Below are 25202 nucleotides of genomic sequence, written 5' to 3'. Positions count from 1 at the left end.
TGGAAGTCTATTTTTGTTTTGTAAATAAGTTCATTTGTATCATTTTTAAAAAAAATTAGATTCCACATATGAATTATATCATATGATATGTCTTTCTCTGTCTGACTTCACGTAGTATGATAATCTCTAGGTCCATCCATGTTGCTGCAAATGGCATTTTGTTCTTTTTTACGGCTGAGTAATATTCCATTGTATATGTGTACCACATGTCTTCATCCGTTCCTCTGTCGATGGACATTTAGGTTGCTTCCATGTCTTGGCTGTTGAAAATGGTCTTAAGGGTGATTAGTCTGGCAGAATTAGGCTCTTTGGATGGGAGATCCTGTGGGGATGGTAGAAAGGTGGAACTGGAAAAAACAGTGTTCCACTGGATATTTTCTTCCTTATAGGAGACTTTTGGGAAATTTAAATATGAGTTACTCTGTTCAAGCATAGACAGGCAAGGTGACTGAAGTAGGAAAAGAAGAAAAGAAAAAGTCAATTAGTATATTTAATAATTTTGTAAGGTGTTATTCATCTGGGAAGTAAACTATTATTACTGTAAATGAAGTTTAATCACATACTTTATTATGAATACTTTAGCAGTGGGAGAAATAGTATAAATGTATTACAAGAGGCCATAAAGGGAATTATATTAAGAAAACATTGCCAAATACCAGAACATTACTAAATATTAGAACTGGAACATATATGCAGAAAACACAAGATACTGTTGCATCTATTCTCAGGGCAGAGGGAGAAGTTCGAGTTGGGGAATAGGAATTGACTTGTGATTAGACAAGAAAAGAAACTAGGAGAACTGGGCTAGAGAGAGCCATGCGAGGCAGGCTTCATCTGTCCCTAGAAACCAGTACTCGTGAACCATGGGCCGCATGGTCCAGCTGCTCCTGGGGACCAGGCCGTCAAGTGTCACCGATGAACAAGTGTAGGCATAAACCTCTGGAAACCAGGACTGCTTAGGTCGGCTGAGTCATCTCTTCACCCTCACTCTCACTGTCCTTTCTCCCACTATAGTTACTCTGAAAAGACTAAGCCAACCTTTTTTCTAGCCTGACCACCTTTAGTTTTGAAACTGGTATCAAAAATGGTTAAAAAATCATTCCCGTGCGATGCTAAGAAATAAATAATAGAGCTCTTAAGCCTGCTATTTTAAAATACAACAAATATTTTTCTTTAGGTCTTGGAAACTGTTACAAAAGTAGTTATGGTCCCTGTGTGAAAAGGGGTTTTCATGTATAATTATATGTATATAAAAAAAGCACTGTTTCCCCACCAGCATTTCTGAAATGGTGATATGTTCTCCCGGGGGGTAGGCATGAGGAATATGATAGTCCAAAACGAGAATGCCAGATGCCTTCCTGTTCTCCATTTCCTTTGCTTTTAATATTCAACCCCGCTGCTCGAAGAGTCTAAGCCCCAGTTGTCTTTCAGCCCAGCTGTTAAAATTTTAAAACTGTGTAAATTAACAAGGGGGCATAACATATTTTGAGCTTCTCTCTTTTTTTCTGTTGACATGCGTGGTTTCCTCAGTCCAGTAAGTGTTAAACTGGTTTTCCATTGTGACTCTGACTTTCATATATGATATACTCCCATGGTCATACCAATATTTTTACAAAACCAGAAAAAATTTTCCCGATGTCATTGTAACAAAGTGTGAACATCCACATGGTTACTTCTAGTCAGTTATTTGCTAGATACTAGAGTCATAATTCACCTCTGATCGCATTATGTGTTTATTTTCTTCGTTAAGTAATTGGTGGGCTTTATTAAAAGTCAGTTTCTTAGAAGAAAGTTTCTCAGTTAGGTTGTCTAAATGGAGGGGATTTTTATCTGTGTGTGAAGCAGATTAAATAAACTAATACTCAGAATCTATTTAGCAATAAGGAGCCCTGTCACATATATTGAAAAACCAACACAGTTGTATTAAAAATTGCCCCATCTCTTCAATCCAAAGAAATTGTATTCCTTTCCTAGGCAAATCTGTTATGAAATTTATGTTGATAGCTTTAGAATTTTATTTCTGTTTCTTGGCTTATAATTTATAATATCCATGTGGATTAAGTGTAATTCTGAGAGTATAATCTTAAGTCTGTTATGGTTGAAGTCAGATTTGAAATCTGTGGATAATATGCCTTTTTTTCTAACAATGCATTAGGATATTCCTACCCTCTCTTAATCTTTTTGGGTGATTCTGTTTTTCTTTCCAGGGAATATTTCATTTGCCAGTGAGTTTATGTTGCAAAGTTTTCTGCTAAAATTCAAGAGCATATTTATCAATGCAAGTACTAGATAGGCATTGACAAAGGTAAATAGGGATTTTACCTTCAAATGCTTTAGTGTATGATATTATGTCACTTAAAACCTAATATATCTGTTTTCTACATACATAAATTACAACATAGATGATTTTAGTGAAGAAGGAAACTATTAGTTATTTCTATTTCTGTGTAAAACCCAGGCCAAAACTTGCTGGCTTTAAAAACAACAAATTAATTTTTTCTTAGAGTTCTGTGGGCTGCCTGGGCAGTTTGCTGGATCTCTCACCTGAACTCACTCAGGCTTACTCAGGCATTGAATTCAGATGATGGCTGGATGATCCAAAGTGGCTTAACTCACGTATCTGGTAATTGGTGCTTGCTATCAGCTGGGGTACCTTGGTTCTTCTCCAGATGACCTTTTATCCTCTGTGAGGCTAGAGTTATAGCATGATGATCTCAGAGCAGGACTCCATGATAGCCAAATCTAATGCAAAAGCACTTATTAAACCTCTGCTTGCTTCACATTTGTCGATGTGACATTGGCAAGTCACATGGCCAAGAGTCTTATGGGAGTGGGCTTAGATGGCATCTCTTGATGGCAGGAATGCCAGAGAATTTGTCCCCATTTTTTCTCTATACTGGAAGCTTTTCCCCCCTCTTCTAAAAACCTACCTTTTTCCTTTGTAAGTAAACCGTAATCCCAAATTGGAAAGGTATTGCCTGGTCCCCTTACTTTGGCATGGCTAACATGGAAGCATTGTTTGCAAACAAAAACATGTATCATTAGGAAACAAGGGTTAAAATGTAAACATTTCAATTGACTAATGACAAAAGTAGTCATTAAGTTAACAGATTAACGTTTATTCTTTTTTTTTAAGTCATGCTTATGATTACCATACATGCCAAACCAAAACTAGCCAATATTGTAATTCCCACTCATACACTGGTTATCCTTCCAACTAATAGTTGTTTGAGTAGAAAAGAAGAGCAATGGGCAGGAAAAAGAGGAAAAGGGAGCTAAGAACTAGACAGTGGTGCCTAGAAATGAATTCTACACTAGGAAATAATAGCACTGGAATGATGCCCACCATCTGGGTGAGCTACGTGGCACTTGATGCAACAAAATGATTATAATAAAAACCATAGTGATGCAAAAAACTCTTATATTTACATGAGGCATTGGAATTTGCAGAACATTTTCATGTCTTATGACATGTATCCTCAGGATGACTACATAAAAATGTTGAGTCCCACTTTGCAGCTGATTACAATTTAGGGAGCTTCATTAACCTGTTCAAAACTGTAGCACGATTAGATGGAAGAGCCAGGATCTAAAGATTTCTCATAACCAGCCCTGTCCTTGTTTCACCACAAAACTTCATGCAAAACATAAACTATAAAGCAAAGAAATAAGCAGAAATGAGCTTTGAAGTTTTACCAAACAAAATATATTTTAAACAAAGAAACTGGCATCCATGTTTGTTTGTTTTAGTAGTCATTCACAGAGATCCTACCTGGGATAGGATTTTGTCTCCCCATACTTCTGAACCAATGAAGAGAAAATGGGAAGCAAGGCTGAAGCAAATTGAAGAACGAGCATCCCATTATGAGAGGGAACCATTGTCCTTGGTATACAGACCAAGATTGTCTAAGCCAGAAGAACCACCATCCATTTGGAAACTATTTCATCGGCAAACTCAAGCTTTTAATTTTGTTAAAAGTTGTAAAGAGGTAATTTTTCTCATCTTTTTTTTTAGGGCTACTATACCTTAAGATTTCCAAAAAAAATCTGTTTTTTGTCTTCATTTCAGTCCACGTATTTTACCAGAAGAATTTAATTGCGATCTTTTTGTACTATTTAGGAAAGATATCCATGAATCATTAACCATTTACTTTATATTAATAATGAAAAAAATGACATATCTAGTGCCAAATAGTTTAAAAAATTTGTAATGACATAGAAATGAAGCTATGCTTAGAGGAGAAGTGACTATTCATGGACTGAAAAATAATAGAATGAGTGTAAGAGTTAAACTAAAATAATACCCACAGAAATATCAGGAAATGAGTAGAGTGTGAGATTTTTTTTTTTTTTTGGTCTGCGTTGGGTCTTTGTTGCTGCGCGTGGGCTTTCCCTAGTTGTGGTGAGCAGGGGCTCCTCTTCATTGTGGAGCACAGGCTCTAGGCGTGCGGGCTTCAGTAGTTGTGGCTTTCGGGCTCTAGAGCACAGGCTCAGTAGTTGTGGTGCACGGGCTTAGTTGCTTCGCGGCATGTGGGATCTTCCCGGACCAGGGCTTGAACCAGTGTCCCCTGCATTGGCAGGCAGATTCCTAACCACTGCGCCACCAGGGAAGCCCGGAGTGTGAGATTTTAAGGATGAAATTAGGGATTGGAAATTTGAATTTAAACAATCGCAAATGAAAATGTCTCAAATGTCATTTGAGTTAATAAGCCCTAAAACTTAAATCATAGTACCAAAGCACACATATTTTTATCTTTCTACTGTCCCTTTTGTGCTTTGGAGTAGTAGAGTGGATTTATCATAATTTCCAACACATTAGGGAAGTGGGAGGAAGAAGTGCTTGCTACATGCTAGCCTCACAAAGGGAATGGTTCTCAAAAATAAACAAGCATGTGTATTGCACATCTTTTTTTGTTGGGCACTGTGGGGAATATAAAGAAATATAATGAAAAGATGCATCTATCCAACATAAATCCAGCATAAATATATTGTGATTCTGAAAATTGATTATATATAAAAACTCAAAATGATATAAGTTTTTAAGGAGGAGGACCTTCTTTCCCTGGTAAACAGAAGCTCACTCATATCTCATCAGAATAGTTTAGGAAATAGAAGAAAAGCCTTTTGTGTGCATTTTGTGTAACCCTAATTCAGGTATCAGAAATTAAAATACAGATTCGCTTAATCTTGACTTTAAAAAAAATATAGCTGTATGATTGCTGGATTTACCAATCATCAGTTTATAAAATTTATCTCGAGAAGATTTTTAATAGGATCGGATAACTTAGTCTTTTTATGATTTCTCTCATGAAAATGGAAGTTTAGTTCCTTTATAGGCTCAACAGCTACCTTTAGCTAAGTGGAAACAAAAGAACTTGTGTATTCCTTTTCTATGAGAAACAATAATTTATAGTTACTTGTTCTGCATTTTAAAACTTTCCTTAAGCTTTTAAGATTTACATACAAATATATTTTTAAAAATGGTTCTCATGTATTTTTATATACTCTAGGAAATTTAACTTTAGTCCAAATTATTTACAATAATGTTCAGGTAGTTTTAAAAAAATAAGTTCTTTTTCATAAACTGGCAGATAAAACTATAATAGGAAGTAAAACGAGTGACTGAAAAATGATTTTTCTTTTTTTTTGTTTTAGTCTGGATGTTCTAATTGTTTCTGCCTTGAACATTTATTACCTGAGTGACTAAATATAAATAAATACAAATAACTAGATTTTGATTGGCATAGATTTAGTGATTAATTTTCTTGTTTTCAATAATACAAATGTTCTAGTTTTTGAAAATTTGAATGATAAAATCTTTATGAACATTTAATAGCTACAGTTGATTTTAAATTTGCATTTTACTAATTTTTTGAATATTATTTTTGGTTTTGTAAAGGACGTTCATGTATTTGCTTTGGAATACAAAGTGGGCGATGGACAACGTATTTACCTCGTAACAACGTATACTCAACTTTGGTTTTACTATAAATCCCGGTAAGTAGCTTTTAAAGCACAACACATTAAATTACATTTCCTTCATTTGGAAATGCTTGTGAAATTAAATCAGGCTGCCTTGGCTTTCATAGTTCTCAGTCACGCAGTTAGTTACTACTTTACTATTAGAATTGAATTCTGGAGTTTCCTTGTGATAGCAACACTGAATTATCTCACCAGGTGCTAGGAGAGAGAAATTGTGTTGTTTTGAATTCCTGTACCACGTGATGACACAATTCCCACCATCACTTTTCTTTGTTCAAATTACTGTAAACCTTTTATTTGTATATGATGGCACTAAGCAGTTTATCATTTACTAATCAAGTCAGCATTTCTTCTTAATAACCCATCTTAAAGTCATACCTCTTGATACCAGTGAGAATGAAACTGCACATGTGAGCACTGAAAGCTCATTGAAGTCAGGTGATTCAGAGTGTATGTAACCAGTTTTTAAAATATTCCTAATGAAAATATGGAACTTAAAAATTCTCATTAAAAAATTCATGGAATCCCAAGAATATGTGATTGTGGGATCACAGTTTGAGAAAGTTCTTAAACAAAATTTGCTTCATGGTGATACCAAAAACAAATGTAGAAGTGTTACCTGATATCAAAATTATCTGTGAATAAATAGCAGTATAAGTTGGCTATATTTTCCAGTTAAATAATGTTACAGAAAATGATTGTTAGGTCTTGTTTGATGGAAACTCTTGATACTGTGTTCTGTAAACCTGTGGTAAGCAGTTGTTCACCTTATCTTGTCTTCATTATGTCATAGTTATCTGTCATTACATCACAGTTAATATACTATCTTGAGATACAAGAGCAACTTCTGTGATTTAAAAGGTATGAGATATAAACCTAACAATCTTGAATTATTCAATTCAGAAGAAATCTCTTACACTGCTATGAAGTCATTCCTGAAAATGCTGTGTGCAAGCTTTATTTTGATTTGGAATTTAACAGACTTGCCAATCCAGGAGCTGATGGGAAAAAGATGGTTGCATTACTCGTTGAGGTAAATTACAGACTCAGGTTTTTCTCCTTATATCTACCTGTATGTCTTTTCATTCACACATTCAGTCATTAAATGAATCCAACCTATGTAATATATAGGTTCTGTGTTTCTCCTCCTTTGTCTTGTTACTCTTCCTTTTGACTTTGTTTCTTAATGCCACTTTTCTGAGTAAACTTCTGGAAAGGAGGAAGGTTCAGTTTATGTCCATATATTTTGTAATATTGCTGTATCAAAAAAAACTGAGAGGACTTCCTGGTGGCGAAGTGGTTAAGAATCCGCCTGCTAATGCAGGGGACACAGGTTCAATCCCTGGTCCAGGAAGATCCCACATGCCGTGGAGCAACTAAGCCTGTGCACCACAGCTACTGAGCCTGCGCTCTAGAGCCCATGCGCTGCAAATACTGAAGCCCGTGTGCCTAGAGCCCGTGCTCCGCAACAAGAGAAGCCACTGCAATGAGAAGCCCGTGCACCGCAACAAAGAGTAGCCCTGCTCGCCACAACTAGAGAAAGCCTGCACACAGCAACGTAGACCCAATGCAGCCAAAAGTAAATACATTAAAAAAAACCCAAAAAACTGAGAAAGGAGGCAGTTTGGGGATTTTCTGTTTCTTAATTATATATTCTTTTGCATTACAAATAGTTGACTCTGGTGAAGATTAGGTGAAGTAATTTTTACTGAAAAATTGAGTACTAAGATAAACTTCAAGAAAATTTTGATAAAAATAGTATCAGAAATTTCGAGCTGGCAGAAATTTTGGAAACTCTTCTGTCTTACATTATCATAAATGAGGAAGCTAAAGCCTAGAGAGACTTAATTCCAACTCCAGGTCCAACAACTAGTTACTGGCAAAACCTGGTCTAGAGCTACAATTATCATTTCTCTTTGTTTTTCACAAAGAGAAAAAGTGTAGTTCTAGTATATATTTTTGATTTAGCAGTGTCAACCCATATTCCTTTTATTATTTAGTAATAAAAGGAATATGGGCTTGTGCAACTAAGCTCTATTAGGTTCGTTTATAAAATCTTTTAAGATTGTATTAAGGTGTACTAAAATTATATTGACTATTATTTGGACTCAAAGTAGGTATTAACATTAACTATTTTTTGTTTTAGATGTTAGCTGTAGATGACTCATTTTATAATGTTAAAAATACATCCAAATTAGAATGTTTTTGATTAAAAATATCTGCTGATTTTGTCGGATCTCTACATTTTATTTTAAATTTATTTGAAAAATGTATGCAAATACTGGTTTTTAAAAAAATCATAATGTCAGCTTTCTCCTGACTTTGAAGCAAAAGAAATATACATAAGTTCCCCTCAGCCCTCCCAAAAAACAACAGAAAAGTTATGTTTTTCTTAAGATAGCCATTGGACCCTTAAAAATAAATTTAAATGTTTTATTTCATTATAGTTGGTAAGTTGTATTTAATTTTTAACCTTAATTACGTTTTTAATAATCCATAGATATTGACTCTTTTCTAGTGTATGATACACTTCTACAGTCTAAGGTAGGATTTGTTATGTGGGCTCTGTGTGGCCACCAAGGGATTAAGGTTCAGAGATTTTCACTGGTACTTTAATATGGTGATACTGTTAAAAAAGAAGTATTAGTACTTCATTGTATTAGAAACTAGAAACTTATCCCTAATGGAATCAACACTAGTGCAAATTCCATTTGTAACAAGAATAAACACTGGTATGGCAAAGATCATGTAGGTGTTTAAATTTTTTTCCTCCTAATTCTTTATACAATCTTACCCAAATTAGTCTTGAACAACTCATCTTTAACATCAACAAAAGTTGGAAAAAGTTGTAGAAATCTGAGTTGAAAATTACACAGCATTTTAATTTAACACACTCATGTTGGTAGAAAAGTTATTAGGATTATTTTACTTAATATAACCTTTACAAATGACTATATTGAAATTAATTTCATTTACTGGTTACTGTGTATGTAACAAGTGTATAATACAATAAGTACTTGTCCTTTAGCGTCTCTGTGTGAGGAGGCATAGGTTAGCTGTTATCATGACAGATGGTTAATAAATAACTGGCTAATAACTAGTGATAATATGTAATGCCCTTTGACACTGACACTTTTTAACTGACAATTCCAGTAAGCCACTTCTGCCAGATGGAATGACTTCTGGTGCTAAAGCATTTTATAAAACTATGTTGACAGGTAACATTGCTCAAATAATCATATATTTTTAACTTCTGGATTTTACAACTTAAATATTTAAATAAATTTAAAACTTTTAAAGTTGAGGTATAATTGATTTACAATAATATATTCGTTTCAGGTGTACAATAGTGATTCAAAATTTTTACAGACTATACTCCATTTATAGTTATTATAAAATATTGGCTATATTCCCTGTAACTTAAAATTTTATTTAAAATTTAACTTGGGAAAAAGAACTTAATGGGACTATGATTACTTTTATTATCTACAGTTATTACATTTATTCTGTATAGCTCCAAAGTACATAACTAGACTTTATTCATTTATCAAAATTTTTTCAGCCTCTTAGTGTCAGTGTGTCTAGGCATTAACAATACAATGGCTAGCCCAAAAAGACATGATTTCTGCCTTCACAGAATTTATCATGTAATGGAGGATAATAAGTTAGGATAGATTTAGCTGCCATAATAAAGACCTAAAATTAAAGGAGCATAAACAAGATAGAAAGTTATTTCTCTCTCATGTAACACCTGGATGTGACTCCATTGTATTAGGGGACTAGGCCTATTGCTTTACTCTTCCTAAGATGCCATTATTTACATTGCCCAAGATGGCTCAGCATTGCTGTGTCTACATTTTAGACAGTAGAAAATGGGGAAGGGGTGAGCATGCCCCTTTTCTTTAAGATTATAATGTAGAAGTGGAATATTTTCCTTCTGCTCACATCCTGTTGGCCAGAACTTAATCACATGGCCACACCTTACTGCAAGGGAGTCTGGGGAACATGGTCTTTATTCTCGACGACCTCATATCTAGCTAATAATCAGGGTTCTATTTACAGAAGCAGGAGAGAACAGATCCTGAGGGATATTCTCTATGATATAGAGGAAACCTATCAAAATAATCACAAAAATTGCAGCTGTGTAAGTACTACAAATAGAGGTAGAATATATATGGGGCAATTTGATGTAGATAAGGAAATTGAGGAAGACTTCTCTGAGAAAATTTACTGAAGAAGAGTAGGATCAGAGAGCATGATGGGAGGTGGTATGCTATAATACCAAAATAACATTAATAAACACAATTTACTGCATAACTATTTGGTATCTAAGTGTTTGGCAGTGTACAGACATTTTTGCTAATTCCAAGATAACCCGGTGTGGTGTTTTTTTTTTTTTTTTAAGCATCTTTATTGGAGTATAATTGCTTTACAATGGTGTGTTAGTTTCTGCTTTATAACAGAGTGAATCAGTTATACATATATGTATGTCCCCATATGTTTTCCCTCTTGCATCTCCCTCCCTCCCACCCTCCCTATCCCACCCCTCTAGGTGGCCACAAAGCACCGAGCTGATCTCCCTGTGCTATGCGGCTGCTTCCCACTAGTTATCTGTTTTACATTTGGTAGTGTATATATGTCCATGCCACTCTCTCACTTCGTCCCAGCTTACCTATCCCCCTCCCTGTATCCGCAAGTCCATTCTCTAGTAGGTCTGCATCTTTATTCCCATCTTGCCCCTAGGTTCTTCGTGACCTTTTTTTTTTTTTAATATTCCATATACATGTGTTAGCATACTGTATTTGTTTTTCTCTTTCTGACTTACTTCACTCTGTATGACAGACTCTAGGTCCATCTACCTCACTACAAATAACTCAATTTCATTTGTTTTTATGGCTGAGTAATATTTCATTGTATATATGTGCCACATCTTCTTTATCCATTCATCTGTCGATGGACACTTAGGTTGCTTCCATGTCCTGGCTATTGTAAATAGAGCTGCAATGAACATTTTGGTACATGACTCTTTTTGAATTATGGTTTTCTCAGGGTATATGCCCAGTAGTGGGATTGCTGGGTCGTATGGTAGTTCTATTTGTAGTTTTTTAAGGAACCTCCATACTGTTCTCCATAGTGGCTATATCAATTTACATTCCCACCAACAGTGTAAGAGGGTTCCCTTTTCTCCACACCCTCTCCAGCATTTATTGTTTGTAGATTTTTTGATGATGGCCATTCTGACTGGTGTGAGATGATATCTCGTTGTAGTTTTGATTTGCATTTCTCTAATGATTAGTGATGTTGAGCATCCTTTCATGTGTTTGTTGGCTATCTGTATATCTTCTTTGGAGAAATGTCTATTTAGGTCTTCTGCCTGCTTTTGGATTGGGTTGTTTGTTTTTTTGATATTGAGCTGCATGAGCTGCTTGTAAATTTTGGAGATTAATCCTTTGTCAGTTGCTTCATTTGCAAATATTTTCTCCCATTCTGAGGGTTGTTTTTTCGTCTTGTTTATGGTTTCCTTTGCTGTGCAAAAGCTTTGAAGTTTCATTAGGTCCCATTTGTTTATTTTTGTTTTTATTTCCATTTCTCTAGGAGGTGGGTCAAAAAGGATCTTGCTGTGATTTATGTCATAGAGTGTTCTGCCTATGTTTTCCTCTAAGGGTTTTATAGTGGCTGGCCTTACATTTAGGTCTTGAATCCATTTTGAGTTTATTTTTGTGTATGGTGTTAGGGAGTGTTCTAGTTTCATTCTTTCACATGTACCTGTGCAGTTTTCCCAGCACCACTTACTGAAGAGGCTGTCTTTTCTCCACTGTATATTCTTGCCTCCTTTATCAAAGATAAGGTGACCATATGTGTGTGGGTTTATCTCTGGGCTTTCTGTCCTGTTCCATTGATCTATATTTCTGTTTTTGTGCCAGTACCATACCTGTGTGGTGTTTCTTAAAAGTACCTTCGTTTTGCAAAAGAGAAGACTGAGGCTTCAGAAGTGACTTGTTCTGTGGCTGCACAGCTGATGCTTTTAAGCAGTTACGTGTGCCAGCATTGGGCCAACTCTTTACTCCCATTTTCTCTTTGCTCCCTACAACAACCTGAAATGTTAGGTTCTATTATTATTCCATTTGCAGTTGAGGAATGTTAGGTTTGGACTTGACTAAAGCGACAGAGCTGGTAAGTGGCAAAGCCAGAGCTCAAACCTTTCTGACTCCTAATCGTGTGCTCCTAACCCTGCGCTCGCTACCTTCCTGTGATGTGTAACTGCTTTCATTAGTAGCATCACCTAGCCCTGGAGGCCACATTCTTGGACGTAGATTTGGGCTCAGTGTGCATGAGCAACTTTCTGAAAACTAAAACTAGAAACAATGGAATTGTGACTTTTTAACTCATAGATAATATTTAAAGAGATGCTTAGGACTTCCCTGGTGGCACAGTGGATAAAGACTGTGTTGCTCCCAATGCAGGGGGCCTGGATTCGATCCCTGGTCAGGGAACTAGATGCCACATGCATGCCGCAGCTAAGGAGCCCACCTGCCGCAAATATGACCTGGTGCAACCAAACAACAAATAAATACATAAATAAAATTTATAAAAATAGGTGCTTAAAAAGAAATATTTTTATTTTGATTTTAGAGATTAATGTATAAGATAAATTGAATTCTGAGAGGCCTTTAACCCTGAGAGCCTATGCATTTTTAACATAAACATGTATAATAATTTAAATATCTATATTTCAGTACATAAGTAATTCAGTAAAATTGTTATGTAATAATCTGATATCAAAATAAAAAACAGACTTGTACCAAGATATTTGAATTTTGCTCATGGAAAAATTTTGAAACAAAAAACACTAATTATTGATGTTTTACTTGTGTTTTCAGCATGTTTGTAAAGCACTTCAGCAGTTTTACAGGGTTAGCTGTTCAGCTGAAGATGTTCTCATCTTGGATTCTAGCACCAATGAAAAATTTAGCCGCCATTTAATATTTCAACTCCATGATGTGGCATTTAAAGATAATATTCATGTTGGTAAGTGTACTGTTTTTTTTAAAAAGTCACAGTTATATTAAAAACGTATGCTTTCCTTTCCTCTTAAAGTTTTTTATTTGTCAGGTTTTATGGTCATTAACCTGTCCTAAAAAAATGAATCATGATTTTTCATGTTTTCGGGATTGGCCTTTAGTTCTAGATCTATCTTCCTATTCTAGATACATTTTAGACACATTAATGTACTCAGGATATCCTTGGCATTAGTTCCTCTTGCTGTAGATACTGGGATGGCCATGCATGCCCTGGTCCTGGTTTCTGTTCCAACAGGAGTCCTTTCAGAAGTTTTCTGGGTAATGCAGGAGAGGCCTAATTCAAGTCTTATCTGTGAATGCCTCAGATCTGGATTTCTGACCTTCGCTTTAGCCTTGCCTTAGCTTTTAGTACATGAGAACTGGGCTTGGGTTCCAGGCCACACTAACGAAGCCTTATTTATTGTTCCAGGCCAAATCTTAGGGTTGGAGAGAAGTGTAGATGTGTAAGCCTGAAAGTGTAACCAGAGGATTAATTCCAGGACTGGACATTTAGAGATATAGGCCCAGGTATAAAATGAATTCAGTCCAAAGGGGAACAGATAGGCAGAAAGGGAACACTGAAAACCAAGGTCTGAATAAAAGCAAAAATCCTGAGTGTATATCAGAGCAGGGGTAGGGCAAGCAGATGAGTGACTGAAGTTCAGGTAACAGGTAATCCATTTCAGAACAAGTGTCTGACAGTTTCCAGAGTACCAAAGGCAAAAGGCATGAACATAGTCACTAAGACTGGCATAAAAGTCAACGTCTAATTGCTAGATTAGGGTAACACTAGGTCACAGTGCCCTAGTGTGCTGTATACCTAGGACTCCTTATTATCTCCCCATTTTCTGTTAGCTTAGTTGGACATTTCTTCTCTGTCTCTTTCATCCCTTGGATATTAGTAATTGTTGAATCTGTCCTTGTCCCTTTGTTCACTCCATCTGTAACCTTAATGATCATCCACCGTCATGGCTTCAGTTCCCATCTGTGTGTTGATGACTCAAGTCTTTATCTGCAGCCAAGACAGTTCTCCCATTAAACATCCCCACACAGACACTTGAAACTCAGTGTGTCCTAGACCAGTCTCCTCATCTTTTCTCCCAAACTTGCTCCTTCTCCTGTGAGGTGTATATCCGAGTGGTATGACCATTCACCCAGTTACCCAAGTGGAAATGCTGTGTCTTGCTTACTTCTTTAGTCAGCTAGCTAGAGTGGTCTGATCATACTACTGTGTGCCTCAAACCCTTCCAGGATTATTCCTTGCCTTCAGGGAAGAGTCCAGGTGTCTTAGTTTGCATGATGAGGCCCGTTGTGCACTGGCCTCATCTCTCACCACTTGGCACTTCTAACTCTGTCCTTCACTTAGCTCCCATGGGGGCCACATTTTCTCTAGTCCTTAGGCCTCTGCATTTTTTGACGCTGCTGTCTGACCAGTTCACCTGGTCTGTTAAGACTCAGTGTAGGTATTGTCATCTGAGAAGCCTTTTCTGTCACATCCCAAAACCCTAAGACTTAGGTTCGTGTTCCCTCTGGGCTGCAGAGCGTGCCCAGTGCCTATCATGCCAAAGGGTTCACCACTTCCTGGGGTAATTTCTTGTTTTGTCTTCTCTATTCTACTTAATGTTTCTTTAGGGCATGGATTGTTTCTTATTCACTATTGTATTTCCAGAGCTTATCAGACAGTAATGTCTTTATCAGTAATAATAATATAACAGTAGCAGCAGCAGCAGCAGCTACCATAAATACAAGAAGTCATTTAATATTTGCTGAATGAATGACTGAATGTTAGGTGGCTCTGCTGTCTGGTGCGGGGGTAGAGTCCTAAGCAGGTATTTCTTTGATTCCTGTTTACTCCTTGTGGTCTGCTCTGGCTCCTAGCCACGAGGCTAAGCACGGAGATTTGCTGCTAGGCGGAAGAGGAGAGTGGAGATTTGACCGGTAATGAGCAGTGTCTCCTACTGACGTTGAAGCTGGGCTTTAAATCAGATTCCATCAGGCAAAGATAAGAAAGGCTTTACTGTCAGAACAGCGTAAGCAAAAGTATAGAGGTAAGAGTTCGTGACTAATTTGGGGAGCAGCTGGTGTGGCTGGAGTGGGAGACACGGTCAGACCTGGTAAACGGGATGCCATCTGTGGCTTCGGTCCTCCAGAATTACGAACTGTCAGAACCAGAGATGCAGAGATTATGAAATAGTCCAGATTCACCACTTTGGTTCCCCTCCCTCAATGTATCTCTTGGTGACATTTCCACTTCCTTTTGTCAACCTTTCAGAAAGAGGAATTAGGAACTGTAAGATCATAGAATGTTAGCAAGATGTACAAATTTGATCTCCTTGAAATACTTTCCTACCAGCCTGCCATAGAACCTGAAATTTCTATGATTGATACGTTCTTTTGAGTTATTCCCAGCCAATAAAATTGTCCCTGTATTAATGATGAGGTGAGGGTGATACTATTGGGAAGGGCAGCAGAAAGCAGAGTAGTTTGCTGGAGCTGGTGTTAGTATTAAGGTGGTTACACCGTCCATTGTCCTAGCCCGGCCTCCTAAGCACAGTCTTGGCAACTGGTTCTGCAGCCACGCCTTCTTGGTGTCAAGTAGGTGTAATTTTACATTTCCAGGAAAATTTACTTTATCAATTTATGTTTGGACTGCTTTATTGTTCTTTGATATATCATGATTTCTTTTTACTCAGTGTTTACCTTATTTCCCTCATTCCAGAGATAATCATGTCTGTGTATGATTGCAAGGATCAAATTCTTTTGCTTTCATTTTGATTTTTAGTTTTAGAAGATAGTGGATTTGTTTCTTTGAGGAGGGAAGTAATTAAGTCTAATTTGGAGAAAGAATTTTGAACTTAGAGCATGTGTATCTTATGATTTAAGGGTTCAAGCTGTCTGGTAAATAAAGTGACAAACCCAGACTATACCAATTTTAAAGACTAAAGTTAAGTTTTTCTTATGGTAGTGCATTTCTCCAGTATTGTTATGCGTGAAGCAACTTAACCAGATGGTTATTTGATTTTATGATACAAATTATGAGAGTTGAAAGAAGCTCTGGATTGTCATACCATCTTTTCTATGTAAAGATAGTGCCACTCATATTTAGAGCTCTTAGAATAAATGTTGAAATACAGTAGATGTATTTACTTGCTTTAGTTTTGGGCTTTAGTTATTGGGCCACAACCTGCTCATGACCAGTTATCGGGAGAGGCAGGAGGAGCAAGAACCTTAAACTGATGGCTGTGAATGTCCAGGTTCTTGGGGCGCGTCATGCGAGTGAAGGAGAGAAGATAAGTCCTGAGAAATTTGCTGACGTCCTGACATGGGGAGAGTGTGGCAGCACTGTTTACTTGTGTAAACCTTGCATTCTTTTTTTTTTTTTTTAACATTAAACACACTGAAGCTTTAATAGAAGACGTTATTCAGTAATAAAGAAAATATTCAGCTGGTATCCAATTCAAAATCCTTTTAAATCCTAATCAAAGTTTTTTTTTTAACATCTTTATTGGGGTATAATTGCTTTACAATGGTGTGTTAATTTCTGCTTTATAACAAAGTGAATCAGTTATACATATACATATGTTCCCATATCTCTTCCCTCTTGCGTCTCCCACCCTCCCTATCCCACCCCTCCAGTCGGAACCTTGCATTCTTTAATCATTGATTGTGATTGTAAATTCTACTCAATTTGTATTCATTAAAATGGTGCTTTTTTGGTGACAGAGCATTCGGCCCAGGCCCATACTAGCAACATTGACAAATTGTCTCACATTAACCTTCCCTTCTAAGATGATTTGTTTACAAGTTACACCAAACTCCCCTGTCAAAGGGAATTTAAAAAGTAAAAGATGACACAAGAGGAAGGAAGTATAGGAGAGGTGTGTTACAGTTTATAATAACAACTCAGTTGTTTTTTTTTGCGGTACGCGGGCCTCTCACTGTTGTGGCCTCTCCCGTTGCGGAGCACAGGCTCCGGACGCACAGGCTCAGGGGCCATGGCTCACGGGCCCAGCCGCTCCGCGGCACGTGGGATCTTCCTGGACCGGGGCACGAACCTGTGTTCCCTGCATCGGCAGGTGGACTCTCAACCACTGCACCACCAGGGAAGACCAACAACTCAGTTTTAAAACCAGAAATTGAAAGTAGAAGCCTTACTGTGTAAAATTGTCCTGTGTAGGTTTGTGCCTAGATCTTGTTATAGTTTGCAGAAAAGAATTAGATTAACCTTTTTATTTTTCCTTTAGGTAATTTTGTGAGAAAAATGTTAGAGCCTGCTTTTCACTTAATTACTAGTGAAGATGATGATATGACTCCAGAGACAATGGGCCATGAATTTTCCCATTTTTCTGAAACACCAGTTAAACAAGGAATTTCCTTTAGCAAAAAGTCCACAGATAAGGATATGGGAGAGAGCTGGACAACGAATTCAAAGAAACTGGAGAGGCTGGGGTCAGCTAAGCAAAGCAGTCCTGATCTTTCATTTTTAATTGTGAAGAATAATGTAGGAGAAAAGCATCTTTTTGTAGATCTAGGTAAGTAGAATTGATAGCTCTCTGTTGGACTTGTATACTTCTGTGAGAGACCAGTCAGTGCCCACCTGTCACTTTGCTTAGGACTCTTACTACCACCACTGCTCCACAACGACTGGGGTCACTAGCAGAATGTGATCAGCGAGCTCAGGTGCAGGAAATCTAGTAGGTTTCTGTTAGGAGATCTTAAAGGGGTGCTGTGGGGACCTAAGCAGCAGGCTGGCCTGAGCTCCAGAAGAGAATGGTTGTGGCTGGCTCCTGCTCTGAAATGTTCACAGGATTCATGACAGGGGACAGTTGGATAGCAGTCTCCAGTGCTGCTGACAGGTTTAATTAGATGAAATAAATTGTAAAAATAGGTACAATGTAAAAATGGAGCTATTAGGTGGCAAAGTAAGCCTGGCATTTTCTGCACTGAAGAGCTTTGCAGGGTTATTTCATCAACTTCCTCCTATGATAAAACTGGTGGCTTCTTCAGCTGTGCTCTCTTCTGCCCTGCTTGCTTCTGGTCTCTGAATCTGAGGATATATGAAGCACTGGCACAGGACCTCAGCCTGTTTAGGTAACACACAGGCCAATCAGGACCCCTAATTCAGCTGAGCTCCAATTTGGTGAACTAAACCTCATTTTTATGTTGAGTTCTAGCTTGTGATTTGAAAAACCATAAGAGCAGCATTTTTGCCATTGATGGTTAGAGCAACTCAGAGAGCTTCAGTGTCTACAAGTTGAAGAAAAGGAGGTTTAAGCTATAAGCAAGATTACCAGGCCAATCAGGCTGAGAATAGGAAGTGTTCCTGCTGTATTGCATATCTTTCTAGCACCCCTGACAACCAAGTATAAGAATTTGGAAATAAAACAGGCATTCCTTGTTTTATGACACTTCACAGATATTGTGTTTTTTACAAATTAAAGGTTTGTGACAGCCCTGAGTCAACCACTGATATCGCAGTTTTTCCAACAGCATTTACTCACTTTGTGTCTCTGTTTCACATTTGGTAATTCTTGCAATATTTTATACTTTTTCATTATTATTTGTTTTGATGATCTATGATTAGTGATCTTTGATGTTACTACGATGACTTGCTGAAGCCTCAGATGGTGGTTAGCACTTTTTTAGTTACAGAGTATTTCTTAAGGTATGTATATTTTTAAAGACTGCTGTTATACCCTTAATAGACTATAATGTAATATAAACATAACTTTTATAAGCACTGGGAAGCGAAAAAATTCGTGTGACTTTATTCTGATATTTGCTTTTATTGTGGTGTTCTGGAACTGAACCCACAGTAGCTCTGAAGTATGCCTGTAGCTTTCAGTGTGCAGGTCTTTCACCTCTTTGGTTAAATTTATTCCTAGATACTTTATTCTTTTTGATGCAATTGTAAGTGGGATTGTTTTCTTATTTTCTCTTTCGATAGTTTGTTATTAGTGTATAGAAACACCACAGATTTCTGTATATTGATTTTGTATCCTGCAGCTTTACTGAATTCATTTATTCAAACATTTTTTTGGTAGAGTCTTTAGGGTTTTCTACATATAGATGATCCCTGACTTAATGATGGTTTGACCTACCACTTTTTTTCCCCACTGAAAATTTTTTGACTTTACAGTGGTGTAAAAGTAATGTATTCAGTGGAAACCGTACTTCGAATTTTCAGTTTTGATGTCTTCCTGGTCTAGTGATATGTGGTATAATACCCTCTTGTGATGCTGGGCAGTGACAGTGAGCTGCAGCTCACGGTCAGCCATGCAGTCAGGTGATAAGATCAGTCACAATCATTTTGTATCCAGAAAACCATTCTGTTCTTTTTACTTTCAATATACTATTCAATAAATTACATGAGGTATTCAGTGCTTTATTACAGAATAGGCTTTGTGTTAGATGATTTTGCCCAACTGTAGGCTAATGTAAGTGTTCTGAGCACATTTAATGTAGGCTAGGCTAAGCTATGATATTCGGTAGGTTAGGTGTATTAAATGCGTTTTCAACTTATTTGTTGGGATGTAACCAGTTGTTAGTTGAGGCAGACCTGTATAATATCAAGTATACAATATATCTGCAAACAATGGTGATTTTACTTCTTCCTTTACAATTTGGATACCTTTTTTCTTTCTTTTCTTGCCCAAGTGCTGTGGCTAGGACTTCCAATACTACATTGAATAAAAATGGTGAGAGTGTGCGTCCTTGTCTTGTTCCTCATCTTAGAGGAAAAGCTTTCAGTTTTTCACTGCTGAGTATTTCTAATTGTGGACTTGTCATATGTGGCCTTTATGTTGAGGTATGTTTTCTCTGTATCCGCTTTATTGAAAGTTTTTATCATAAGCGGATGTCGAATTTTGTCAAATGCTTTTTCTGCATCTGTTGAGATGATCATATGATTTTTATCCTTCATTTGTTAATGTGTTGTTACATCACATTGATTGATTTGTGGATGTTGGACTGTCCTTGCATCCCTGGAATAAATCCCACTTGATCATGGTGTATGATCCTTTTAATGTAGTGTTCAAGTTGGTTTGCTAATATTTTGTTGAGGATTTTTTGATCTATGTTCATCAGTGATATTGGCCTGTAGTTTTCTTTTCTTATGGTATCCTTGTCTAGTTTTGCTCTCGGGGAATTTTGGTCTTATAAAGTAAGTTTGGACATGTTCCCTCTTCTATTTTTTTTTAAGAGTTTGAGAAGGATTGGTATTCTTTGAATCTTTGATAGAATTCACATTTGAAGCCATCTTATCCTAGACTTTGCTTTGTTGGGAGGTTTTTGTTTACTGATTCGGTGTCCTTACTAGTACTTGGTCCATTCAGATTTTCGATTTCTTCATGATTCAGTCTTGGCAGGTTGTATGCTTCTAGGAATTTATTCATTTACTCTAGGTTGTCCTATTTGTTGGCATATAATTATTCATGGTAGTCTCTTATGATCCTTTGTGTCAGTTGTAACGTCTCCTCTTTCATTTCTGATTTTATTTATATGAGTCCTCTCTTTTTCTTGGTGAATCTACCGAAGGTTTATCAATTTTGTTTATCTTTTCAAAGAACCAGCTCTTGGTTTCATTGATCTTTTTGTTTTGTTTTTTTTTAGTCTCTATTTGTTTCTGCTCTGATCTTTTATTTCTTTCTGTCTACTAACTTTGGGCTTCATTTGGTTTTATTTTTCTAGTTCCTTGATGTATAATTTTAGATTGTTTATTTGAGATTTTTCTTGTTTCTTGAGGTAGGCCTATATCACTGTTAACTTCCCTCTTAGAACTGCTTTTGTTGCATCCCGTACATTTTGGTATGTTGTGTTTCCATTTTCTTTTATCTCAAGGTATTTTTTTATTTCTCCTTTGTGTTGACCCATTGCTTACTCATTAGCATGTTATTTAATCTCCACATACAAGTGAATTTTCCAGTTTTCTTCTTGTAATTAATTTTTAGTTTCACACCACTGTGGTCAGAAAAGATGCTTGATGTGATTTCAGTCTTCTTAAATTTGTTAAGACTTGCTGTGGCCTAACATATGATCTGTCCTGGAGACGGTTCCATGTGCATTTCAGAAGAATGTGTATTCTCTTGCTTTTGAATGGAATGTTCTGTAAAGTCCATCTGATCTAATGTGTCCTTTAAGGCTAATATTTCCTTACTGATTTTCTTTCTGGATGCTCTATCCACTGATGTAAGTGGGGTATTAAATTTTTCTACTATTATTGTATTGCTGTCTATTTCTCCCTTTAGGTTTGTTAATATTTGCTTTATATATTTAGATGCTCCTATGTTGGGTGTATATAAGTATTTACAAATGTCCTTTTCTTGTATTGACCCCTTTATCAGTTATCATTATGTAATGCTCTTGTCTCTTATTACAGTCTTTGTTTTAAGTCTGTTTTGTCTGATACAAGTATAGCTATTCCAGCTTTCTTTTTGCTTCTCTTTGTTCGGAATATCTTTTTTTACCCCTTCACTTTCAGCCTGTGTGTATCCTTATGACTGAAGTGCATCTCTTGTAGGCAGCATATAGATAGGTCTTGTTTTGCTTTTTTGTTTTTTAAAGGAAAGCCAACGTTGGGCGAAGATGTGGAATCTTTTTTTTTTTTTTAAATTTATTTTTATTTTTGGTTGTGTTGGGTCTTCGTTTCTGTGCGAGGGCTTTCTCTAGTTGCGGCAGGCGGGGGCCACTCTTCATCGCGGTGCACGGGCCTCTCACTATCGTGGCCTTTCGTTGCGGAGCACAGGCTCCAGACGCGCAGGCTTAGTAGTTGTGGCTCACAGGCTTGGTTGCTCTGCGGCATGTGGGATCTTCCCAGACCAGGGCTCGAACCCATGTTGCCTGCATTGGCAGGCAAATTCTCAACCACTGTGCCACCAGGGAAGCCTGGTCTTGTTTTTTAATTCATTTAGCCACTCTGTATCTTTTGATTGGAGAATTTAGTCCATTTACACTTAATTATTGATAGGTATGTACTTATTGCCATATTGTTAATAGTTTTCTGCTGTTTTGTAGTTCCTCTGTTCCCTTCTACTTTTCTTGCTCTCTCCCTTTGTGGTTTGATGACTTTTCTAGTGGTATACTTAGTTTCCTTTTGTCATTTTGTGTATTATCTACTATAGGTTTTTACTTTGTGGTTACCATGAGGCTTGCATATAACTTATAACAGTCTATTTTAAGTTGATAACAATTATTTAATTTTTTTGGCTGCATTGGGTCTTTGTTGCTGCACACGAGCTTCCTCTAGTTGCAGTGAGTGGGGGCTACTCTTTGTTGTGGTGCGTGGGCTTCTCATTGCGGTGGCTTCTCTTGTTGTGGAGCATGGGTTCTAGGCGTGTGGGCTTCAGTAGCTGTGGCATGTGGGCTCAGTAGTTGTGGCTGATAGGCTCTAGAGTGCAGGCTCAGTAGTTGTGGCGCATGGGCTTAGTCGCTCTGCGGCATGTGGGATCTTCCCAGACCAGGGCTTGAACCCATGTCCCTGCATTGGCAGGGGGATTCTTAACCACTGTGCCACCAGGGAAGTCCCTAGTTTTATAAGTCTTAATCCACTACCTTTACTATATATTTATCTTTACCAGTGAGATTTATCCTTTCATTTAAAAAAAAAAAAAAGACTTATTTATTTATTTATTTTTGGCATGTCAGGTCTTAGTTATGGCATGCAGGATCTTTGTTGAGGCATGTGGGATCTTTGATTGTGGTGTGCGGGCTTCTCTCTAGTTGTGGCGTGTGGGTTTTCTCTCTCTAGTTGTGGTGTGCAGGCTCCAGGGCACGTGGGCTCTGTAGTTCTGGCGCTCGGGTTCCAGAGCGTGTAGGCTCTATAGTTTGCAGTACGCAGGCTCTCTGTTTGGGTGCGTGAGCTCAGAAGTTGCGGCGCACGTGGGCTTAGTTGCCCTGCGGCATGTGGGTCTTAGTTCCCTGACCAGAGAACCTGCATCCCCGGCATTGGAAGGTGAATTCTTTACCACTGGACTACCAGGGAAGTCCCTATATGTTTTCTTGTTACTAATTAACACCCCTTTTATATTTTCAGTTTAAGGAAGTCCCTTTAATATTTTTACAAGGCTGGTTTAGTGGTGTGGTGGTGAACTCCTTTAGCCTTTATTTATCTGGGAAACTTTCTCTCTCCTTCAATTATAAATGATAACTTCAGGTAGAGTATTCTTGGTTGGAAATTTTTTTTATGTCAGCCAGATTGAATATATCATACCACTCCCTTCTGGGGTAATAGTCTTATGGGGGTTCCCTTGTATGTAACAGGTTTTTTCTCTTGCTACTTTAAGATTCTCTCCCTTTAACTTTTGGCATTTTAATTATAATGTGTCTTGGTATGGGTCTTTTTGGATTGATCTTATTTGGAACTCTCTGGGCTTCCTGTATCTGTATGTCCGTTTCCTTCCCCAGGTTAGGGGTGTTTTCAGCCATTATTTCTTCAAATAAGTCTTCTTTTCCTTTCTGTCTCTGTCTCTTTTTTTTCCTCTAGGACTCCTTTAATGTGAATGTTAGTCTGCTTGATGTTGTCCCATAAATCCCTTAAGCAGTCTTCACTTTTTTTTCCATTCTTTTCTTTTTTTGCTGCTCTGATTGGGTGAGTTCCTCTGCCCTGTGTTCAAGTTCACTGATCCTCTCTTTTCCTTCATCTAGTCTGCCGTAGAACCCCTCTAGTGTATTTTTCAGTTCACTTACGGTATTCTTCAGTTCTTTGATTTATGTTTGGTACTTTCTTATATTTTCTCTTTGTTGAAGTTCTCATCGTGTTCCTCCATTCTTTCCTGAGTTCAGCAAGCATCTTTATGACCATTATTTTGAACTCTTTATCAGGTGAGTTACTTTTCTCTGTTTCATTAAGATTTTTTCCCCTGAGGTTTTATCTTGTTCTTTCATTTGGAATATATTCCTCTGTTTCTTCATTTTGCTTGACTCTCCATGTTGGTTTCTACCCATTAGATGCAACAGCCACTTCTCCCAGTCTTGAAGGGTTGGCCTTGTGTAGAAGATGAACTTTATCATTCAGTCGTGTCTTAGCTCATGTTGTCACAAACCTCTGTGCTTGTCCAAGCAGCCTATTTTATATATATATATATATATATATATATATATATATATATATATATATACTTTTTTTTTTTTTTTTTTTTGCGGTCTGCGGACCTCTCACTGTTGTGGCCTCTCCCGTTGTGAAGCACAGGCTCTGGACGCGCAGGCTCAGCGGCCATGGCTCATGGGCCTAGCCGCTCCACGGCATGTGGGATCTTCCCGGACTGGGGCACGAACCCATGTCCCCTGCATCGGTAGGCGGACTCTCAACCACTGCACCACCAGGGAAGCCCCCTATTATATTTTTAATAACTCCTAGTAACTGAGTGTGTGCCAAGAGCAGTCAGTGCCCCAAAGGGGAGGATCTCAGTCAGCACCTAGATTCAAGCTGATTGGAAGCCAGACCTTCAGGCAGCAGCTTTTAAAAAATGCAAATATATACACTCCTGTGGGACCACAAGCCTAAGCCCTGCTAGTCACCAGAGCCAGGCAGTCTGGCTGGGCAGGAGTCACAAAATTTGGGGCTCCAGATGAGTGTATAAGCTCCTTTCTGAGAGATACTGGTGAGTTGTAGTGAGGTGGAGGGAGAGTGCCAAGATGTTGTCCACTGGCCTCCATTCCCTAAGAGCCCCTAAGCTCCAGGACAAGCAAATAGGCCTCTTTGTTAGAAAGACTGGGGGTGTGTTTAAGTCTGCTGTCTGTGCAGTACCCTGGGAGTGGTAGTCTACCAAGAGCTGTCTCTCTGATTGTTACAGCTCCATGGGACCCAGGATCACAAGCTTCCCTAACCTCTAGAGCCAGGAGATCAAGGGGTATCTGGATGGTAGCCACAGAAAGTGTGTCACCAGCTGTGAAAACCAGGGCAGCAGATGTGTGTAGAAGCTCCCCTCTGGGAGCTACTGGCATTCTGGATCATGGCAGAGGGAGAGCACAAAGATGGCACCCACTGCTGGAGCAAGGCAGAGGGGTGGTACGAAGACGGTACCTGCTGATAAAGTAAAAAAGAAAGATGGCTCCCTCCAGCTTTAGCAAGGCAGAAGGAGAGCAGGAAGGAGGTACCCACCAGCCTCCATCCTTAGAGAATATCCCAACAGGACCTTGCCCCTCAGATCAGTGCTTTAAAAT

General features: G+C 37.9%; 1 protein-coding gene across 7 annotated transcripts in view; it reads left to right on the top strand.

Moving 5' to 3' along the window:
* The window catches only part of PRIMPOL (primase and DNA directed polymerase), a 39966-nt gene that overhangs the window by 1844 nt on the left and 12920 nt on the right, over nt 1-25202 (top strand). For 3 of the 7 annotated variants that reach the window (XM_029226478.1, XM_029226479.1, XM_029226477.1), the window contains exons 1-5: nt 125-3989; nt 5900-5997; nt 6886-7015; nt 12864-13011; nt 17288-17575. In XM_029226478.1, coding sequence (XP_029082311.1) covers nt 3678-3989; nt 5900-5997; nt 6886-7015; nt 12864-13011; nt 17288-17575 — 976 coding nt within the window. In that variant the 5' untranslated portion in view covers nt 125-3677. Of the gene's footprint in view, nt 1-124; nt 3990-5899; nt 5998-6885; nt 7016-12863; nt 13012-17287; nt 17576-25202 lie in introns of those variants that run through there. The other 4 variants (XM_029226483.1, XM_029226480.1, XM_029226481.1 and 1 more) reach the window with 2 other exon arrangements.

The sequence above is a fragment of the Monodon monoceros genome, unplaced genomic scaffold (genome assembly GCF_005190385.1).
Source record: "Monodon monoceros isolate NGI ecotype Baffin Bay Population unplaced genomic scaffold, NGI_Narwhal_1 Super_Scaffold_17, whole genome shotgun sequence".
Classification (NCBI taxonomy): Eukaryota; Metazoa; Chordata; class Mammalia; order Artiodactyla; family Monodontidae; genus Monodon; species Monodon monoceros.
This window is presented reverse-complemented; position numbering and strand designations above follow the sequence as displayed.